The sequence below is a fragment of the Castor canadensis genome, chromosome 6 (assembly GCF_047511655.1).
Source record: "Castor canadensis chromosome 6, mCasCan1.hap1v2, whole genome shotgun sequence".
Taxonomy (NCBI): domain Eukaryota; kingdom Metazoa; phylum Chordata; class Mammalia; order Rodentia; family Castoridae; genus Castor; species Castor canadensis.
The window spans coordinates 5,113,431-5,121,089 of NC_133391.1; the positions used below are offsets into that span (position 1 = coordinate 5,113,431).

The window sequence follows — 7,659 nt, forward strand, 5'->3', positions numbered from 1 at the left end:
GAATTGAAAGACTGCAACTGTAGGGCTTGAAGAGGCTTGGGAAGGGCCCAGGAGGGAATTGGGGGTTCAGAGAAGACATGCACCGTGCCCGACACCACCCAGCACATTGGCAGCAGGTGATAGCGCATGCATGTTTGAGGTCAGCTGCAGAGGCCCGTGGGCTTTAAAGTTAGGCCGAGGCAAAGAAAAAGCCTCTTCTGCGTGCAACACCCAGCTCAGTGCTTTCTGCTGGCATCTCTACCCTGTGACACAGGAGATGTCCCAGCTCTGTCATTGCTTTTCCCTTATGCAGGTGATGCTGAATTTAGAAAACAAGGACAGGAAGGGAGTGGCCTGGGCCATTGCTCTAATCTTGACCACCCTGGGCTACCTGCACATACTGCTGGTCTCCATCTTTCCCTTCTGGGTGCGGCTCGTGAATGAGGAGACTCACGAAGTGTTTTTCAGTGGTCTGTTTGAGAACTGCTTTCATATCAAGTGCTGGAAGCCTCGACCCCTATCTAGTAAGGAGATGGGACCATTGTTGGAGACTGTGGGGGGGGGGGTGTGTGAAAGGACAGATTGGAGGTAGAGGACAACATTTAATAAGCCATCAAGGGCGTTTTCTCTGAGTCTGCACTCTCCTGGGGTCAGAGGAATGGAGGAGACTGGGAAGGACTAACACAGCCCAGTGGATTACTGAGGTAGGGACCAGTCTGTTAGGAACAGAGTTTCTCTGTAGGCCAGGCGTGCCATATGCACTGCTCTGTCCGGAGAGGCTGACACAGCTCCCAGGGTTGCTGCCAGCTGCACAAACTGACCTCAGCCCCCTCGTGCATAAGCCCAGCTGCAAGCCACGGGGAAGAGCCTGGTTAGCAGAGCCTGAGCTGGGTTTCAACCTTCCCAGATGTAGCTCTGCAGATTTTGTGCTCTGGTCTGGGGACATTTGAAAAGGAGTGGTCACAAGTATGTCTTCAGAGGGTGCTGAAGGCACTTGAGACCATTTTTGCCAGGAGCTGTGTTGCTGGGGATTGAGCAGGATGGGTAAGTAGCGCCCTTGCCCTCTTCACCCACTAGACACCTGTGGCATTACTCCCCCTTGGTTGTGACAACTAAAATTATCCCCAGGTGTTGCCAAACTGCTACTGGTTGAGAACCACTGGGCTTAGTCTAAGGGAATGTTCTAGAACATCTGGGTCTTTTGTGACACTTTCCTTTTTTTGGTGGTACTGGGGCTTGAACTCAGAGTCTTGCGCTTGCAAGGCAGGCACTCTACCATCTGAGCCACTCCGCCTGCCCTAGGACAGTTTGATCTTACGTTGCCTCTTAAAGCTATCGCTTCCCCAACATGGTTTTCCCACGGGATTTAATACAACCAAATTCACGTAATAACATCTGCTAAGAACCAGTGGATGATTTCTGTACTCGACATCGTCAATCTCATTATATACATATCATATATAAATATATAAATATTTATGTAATATATATTTTTCCATATTATTGGAAACAAAATGGTGAGGCCAGAGCATTTTTGGAGGCGAAGTGGCAAGGTCCCAACATAAAACCCAAGGCAATGCTTGGGACCTGAGGGTGGTAGAGGCTCTGGTGCCATCTGTGCCAGACTCTGAGGAGGAGCTTTGCCCTTTGGGGGACAGGGTCCCCAGCTCCAGCCCAGGCTCTGTCTCCCCTGCAGTTTACATCCTTCTCGGCCGAGTCTTTCTGCTCTCTGCTGTCGTCTTGGCTTTCCTCGCAATCTTCCTCATGGTGTCCATCGCCTCTGAGTTCTTCCTGAGGACCCGGAAACACAACATGGTGTCATCCTTCATCAGCTTCCTCACGGGTGTGCACCAGCCGGGCGGCCCATGCTTTGCTAGGGGAGGGGCGCAGTGGGCTTTTGATCTCTGGTGGTGACAACAGAGCTATAATTAAACATCCTCCCCCACCCGGGCTTTGCCTTCTCTATGAGGTAACCCAGCCCACACCTGCCCTCTCAGAATCTATGAGGCCTCTTTTTTGGGTCTCTCAATACTCCTTTTCCAGCTCTGACCTTGTTGGTTTGGGGGGGTCATATGTCTGGGAGGTCACCTGTCTACCCACAGCAACTATCATAGAATCTGGCTTAGAATTATAATTTTTCTTTTGGTGCTGGAGCTTGAACTCAGGGCTTCAAGCCACTCCACCAGACTTTTTTTTGGAGTTTTTTTTTTTTTTTCGAGATAGGGTCTTGTGAACTATTTTCCAGGCTGGCTTTGAACTGCCATCCTTCTGATCTTTGCCTCCTGGGATTACAGGTGTGAGCCACCAGGTGGCGCCCGGCTTAGAATCATGATTTAAATATACAATACTCATCTCTGCCTTTTGGAACCTTTGACAATTTAATTGGGTGAGCAAGACCACACTCTTGGAAGCTCCCAGGCCAATGGAGGAGCTTTTAACATGTTGTGGGAAAATCGGGTTGAGTTTCATCTGTAGTGTCACACCCAGAAGGACCAGCCCGAAGTGAACCAAGGCACAGACGCAGAGAGTTCAGGAAAGAGGTCCCTGGGAAGTGAGGCACCTGGGTTGGAGAGGAGTTCAGAATGGGGGGTTGGGAGACAGGCGTGGGGTGGGGTTGCAGGAAGGACAGAGGGGTCTCCAAGCAGGAGCCACACAGGCTCCATCTGACTCAGTGTGAGGAAGGCTGGAGCTGATGCAGGGAGTGGGGAGGACAGCGAGGATGCGCCCCTGTTGCCCTGCAGGGGTCTGTGCCTTCCTGGCCTTGGTCTTTCATGCTCTGGAGATCCGGGACCTGAGGATGAAGCCCAGCCCCCCACAGTTCTTCGTGCAGTGGCCTTACTACATCCTGGGTTTTGGTGTCCTTCTGTTCCTGGTGGCGGGTGAGTGTTCTGGCTACCACCCCTCTCCCTGTCCTCTGACTCCAGGGATTCTTTAGAGCTGCCCTGTGACACAGCCATATGAAACATGGCTGTTTGATTAAAGTACAGTTAATTCAGTTCAGCCTTCTTCAGACTAGAAACAAACTCTCCCAAACGCCTGCACTCCCCTTAGGCCATCCTGGTTCTTCTTTGTTTTCTGAGACAGGGTCTTTCTTTTTTGGTGGGACTTGTGTTTGAACTCAGGGCTTTGCCCTAGCAAAGCAGGTACTCTCCCGCTTGATTCACACCTCCAGTCCATTTTGCTCTGCTTATTTTTGGAGATAGGGTCTCATAATCTATTTGCTCAGGCTGGCCTCCAACCATGATCCTCCTGATCTCTGCCTCCCAAGTAGCTAAGATTACAGGAGTGAGCCACTGATCCCTGGATCCCTTGGAATTTTATTTGTGGAAAATCTCTGAGACAGATTTTTTTTTTTTTTATAGTACTGGGGCTTGAACTCAGGATCTACACCGTGAGCTACTCCACCAGCCCTTTTTTGTGATGGGTTTTTTCGAGATAGGGTCTCATGAACTATTTGTCTGGGCTAGCTTTGAACCACGATCTTCCTGGTCTCTGCCTCCTGAGTAGCTGGGATTACAGGAGTGAGTCACTGACACATGGTGAGACCCAGATTTTAAGTGTTTCCTCCTAAAAGGATTTGGAATTGCTTTCTGCCTATTGCTTGGTACAGCAGCCTAGGACCGCAAACGGCACATAGCAGCTGGCCTGCATTGGTAAATTCTCTGTTAGGACAGGTGACTTTGATGTCCCAACTTCATACAGCAGGCCCTTATAGATGCCTGGGGACTTTTCTCCTGTTTTCTGTGTCCACAATGACCAACAGAATAGAAACTTGGGTCACCTGGGTTGGGTGCATATCTCCTGGGTAGTTCTTTTTTTTTTTTGTTGGTACTAGGGTTTGAACTCAGGGCCTCATGCTTGCTAGGCAGGCACAATCTCCCAGGTGAAGGCTAATGTGTGTTTGCTTAGCTGTCTAGGTTCCTGTTTTCACTTTGGTTTGGCTTCTAAGAATAACCTACTTTGATACCATCTTGGTAATGCATTTTAAAAATAACTTTTTAAATAAACATTTTGTTTAGAATTTTTGCTACTTTTTTGGGGGAGGCGACATTGGAGTTTGAACTCAGGGCCTCTCACTTGCTAGGCAGGTGCTCTGCTAACTTAAGCCACTCTGCCAGCCCTTTTATAAGTTGGGTTTTTTCAAGATAGGCTCTCACAAACTATTTCCCTGGGCTGGCTTCGAACTGTGATCCTCTTAATCTCTGCCTCCTGAGTAGCTGGGATTACAGGCGTGAGCCACCGGCACCCAGCTCTATTTATTCTTATGAACATTGACTGTCTTTTTCTTTTCTTTTACTTTCCTGGGGGTCTTGCATTGGGCCTCAGGGGGCTTGCGTTTTCTGTTGCATGTTCCTGTCTCTGAAGCTTGTTCACTCACTATTAGCGGGCTGGACAGTTCCTGAGAGGCCTTTCAGCTCTGGCCATGTTCCCTGATTTTTTTTTTAACCCACTTATTCGATGCGTCTGTTTTCTGCCTCTGTAACACTCTGCTGGGCGAGAGGGTCCCAGAGGGAGCCCTAGAAACAGAGGGGCTTGCATGAGGGGAGGGAGTCCTGACCTCCACACCACAGTGCCCAGCACTCCCTCTGACCTGACCCGAGCCTTTGCTGTTGCCTAGGTACCATCAGCCTCTCTCAAGAAATCACCTGCCTTAGCTGGCATCTGTTGCCCATCTCCCAGGGTACTGAGACCACTCAGGGGAACCCACCTACGGAGAAGATGGTGAGTTTTGGAGGAGAACTGAGCTCCATACAAAAGGAGACACTGCTGAAGGAAGAAACAGTTACCTAACCTGGGATATGACAGTCTCTCTCTCTCCCCTCCTTCCAGCTACGTGAGTACCTTGTTCCTGGGTGTATACAGCTCCTCCGCCTGCCAGGCTCTGCTGCCTCTGAGGGCTTCTCAGTGTCCAGCTAAGCCTCCTTTCTTCCTTGCTCCTACTTGAAATTTGTTCAAATTTTTGCAGTGTTCGGAACATCCCCAGTGATTTTCTTTTCTTTTTTTGGCGGTACTGGGGTTTGAACTCTGGGCCTCATGCAGACGCTCTACCACTTGAGCCACTCGACCGGCCCTGTTGTGTGTTTTCTTTTTTCAATCTTATTTTTATTGTGCTGGGAGGGGGTGCATTGTAGCATTTACAAAAGTTCTTACAATATATCAAATATTATCATGCTTGAAGTCACTCTCTCCATCAGTCTCCTTCATCTCCTCCCCGCCCCCCATTCCTGGAATAGCTTCTACAGGTCTCATTTTTCCATCTGCATGCGTGTGTACACCATTATTCATCTTCTACTCCCTTTCTCCATCTTCTCCCCCCACCCTCGGCAGGACCTCTTCTACCTTCTGTTCTCCAATTTTGTAAAAGAGAAAAAAATGACATTTTTGCCTGGTTAAGACAGGTACATGGGGGATTAGCTATGGAAGATTGTGGCACTTCCTGTATATATGTTTATAGCCTGAATTGGTGCATCTCCTCTATTTTTCTTCTTTTAACCTGGTGTTGTGTATTTTTGGGATAGGGGCTCAGGAACTATTTGCCCAGGGCTGGCTTTGAACCATGATCCTCCTGACCTCTGCCTCCTGAGTAGCTGGGATTACAGGTGTGGGCCACCATGCCAGGCTAGTGATTTTTCTTTTTCTTTTACAGATATTTTCAATAAAAAAAGGGCTACTCTGACGACCCATGCCTTCAAAACCAAGTGTGGAAGCCAGGAGGAGAGGAAAGGCTATTTATTACATGACCAAATGATGTGAGATTTTCAAACAAACACTGTACAGAACAGGAATTTGAATTGAGGACATTAAAAATGGTGTTCCCAGATGAAAGTGGGACTTCAAACATTTCTTAACTATGTGTTGGGGGGATGGAACTGAGTGAAGGAAGGGACACTTTCCCCCAAATCGAGTACCTGAGACTGGAAGCCTGAGCCCAGTGAGTCTGTGTGACCGGGAGAGCACAGGCAAGTCAGTCGCCACTCACTCCATCCTCTCAAAGAGCTGGGGGCCTCCTGAGCAGTCAGGCTAGTTGTTTTGCTTTTATCCATAGGAATTTTGGGGACACTAAATGCATTGGCATTCCTCTAACTTATCTGTCCTCCAAATACCTGCGCCTTCCCGAGTGCAAGTTTCCTGGACGTCAGTGCCCTTCTCTGGCTTTTCCTGCTTGGGGAAATAATTCTTAAGCTTTGTTGTTGTTTTTCTGGCAGCACTGGGGCTTGAACTCAGGGCCTCATACTTAACTTGGCAGGTGCTCTATCACTTGAGCCACTCTGCCAGCCTTGTGGAAATAATTCTTAACTCCATAATCCTAACCGAAGTGTCACCATTGCTGTGTCTTAGACAGTCCTCCTGTTACAGCCAGTTTGAGATGCTTACTTGTTTGTTTTCCTGGAGAATTTGGTACACATCTATGCTACAGTACTTTTACTATAGGTAAAATATTAAAAATAGAGAGTTAAACTTAGGCAGTCATGCTTCCTCCTTTAGGTATCATGAAATAATTTAGAACAGATTAATGCTACTGCAGTGAGTCAGTGGGGGGGAGGTCCTAGCTGTGCCTGCCAGGGACGTCACATTCCTACCTGGGAAGTGACACTGCCCCTGGAATTGGGACCCATCATTCACTCCCAGGGCTGGAGGCAGGTCCAGGATGAGAGTCAGAAGGCTGGGAGCTGCCCCAGCTTCTGCCACCTCCCCTATTATGTGGCCCCCAGCAAGTCACTGAGCATCAAACCTGCTCTCGTGTAAAACTCAAGAAGCAAACCAGCCACAGCCCGACTGTTGTGAGACACAGAGGCTTGGTCTTTGAACACTCCAGAGCTCTGGGTTCCAGGTTCTGATCCTTCATGTTCCTCACACCGAGGACACCCAAGCAAATGGGACAGAGTGAATTTTCTTGAAATCTCAGTTTTGGGGAGCCCTACACAGTGACAAGCTGTCACACAACTTTTCTGGTGCTCTGAAGCTTCCAGGTGTTCCAGGGTTGTCCTGGGTAAGACTCACCCTTCTGCCCCCAGAGCAGTTGATAGTTGGAACTAGAAGGCCAACATGGAGACACTGGGAAACCTGGAAAGTTACCTCAAAGTGCCCTGTATGACTTTGAGTCTGCAAAGTGAATGGATTTCAGCTTTGTATATGAGAGAAGAAAATAATTAGAATGTTTATTGATGATCTGCCAGAAATCAATAAATACATCAGAGCTGGGTGCTGAGGCTCACGCCTGTAATCCCAGCTATTTAGGAGCCAGAGATCAGGAGGATCACAGCTCGAAGCCAACCTGGGCAAATAGTTCAGGAGACCATATTTAAAAAAAAAATTCATCACAAAAATGGGCTGGTGGAGTGGCCTAAGGTGAAGGCTCTGAGTTCAAACCCCAGTTCCACAAAACAAAGAAATAAACAAAAAACACATCAGCTGTCTCTGTAGACATGGGAAGCACTGGTGAAAGAGAAAGCTTGAAACTGTGGGAGAGGAGGGACATTGGTCACCTGGAGAAGGGGAGCAGGGCTTTGCCCTGTGAGGAAGGGGCCTCGTATGCTGTCTGTAATAAAATCTGAGACCCACACACTAGTTTTCTGTAACTGCTGCTTCCACTCATGCAAACTATGAAGTGTGTCTCACCTCTAAGTCTTAGGTTTGAACCTCACCACCTGCTTTTTTTTTCATTTTTTAAATTTATTT

At 48.4% G+C, this 7,659-nt stretch overlaps 1 protein-coding gene across 1 annotated transcript; it reads left to right on the top strand.

Moving 5' to 3' along the window:
- The first annotated feature begins 294 nt into the window (after positions 1 to 294).
- Tmem225b (transmembrane protein 225B) lies at positions 295 to 6,003 on the top strand. The gene is made up of 5 exons (XM_020161723.2): positions 295 to 503; positions 1,676 to 1,822; positions 2,721 to 2,858; positions 4,598 to 4,813; positions 5,627 to 6,003. The coding sequence occupies exons 1-4, from the start codon at positions 296 to 298 to the stop codon at positions 4,768 to 4,770; spliced, it is 666 nt and encodes a 221-aa protein (XP_020017312.2). The 5' UTR covers position 295; the 3' UTR covers positions 4,771 to 4,813; positions 5,627 to 6,003.
- Positions 6,004 to 7,659: the final 1,656 nt, after the last annotated feature.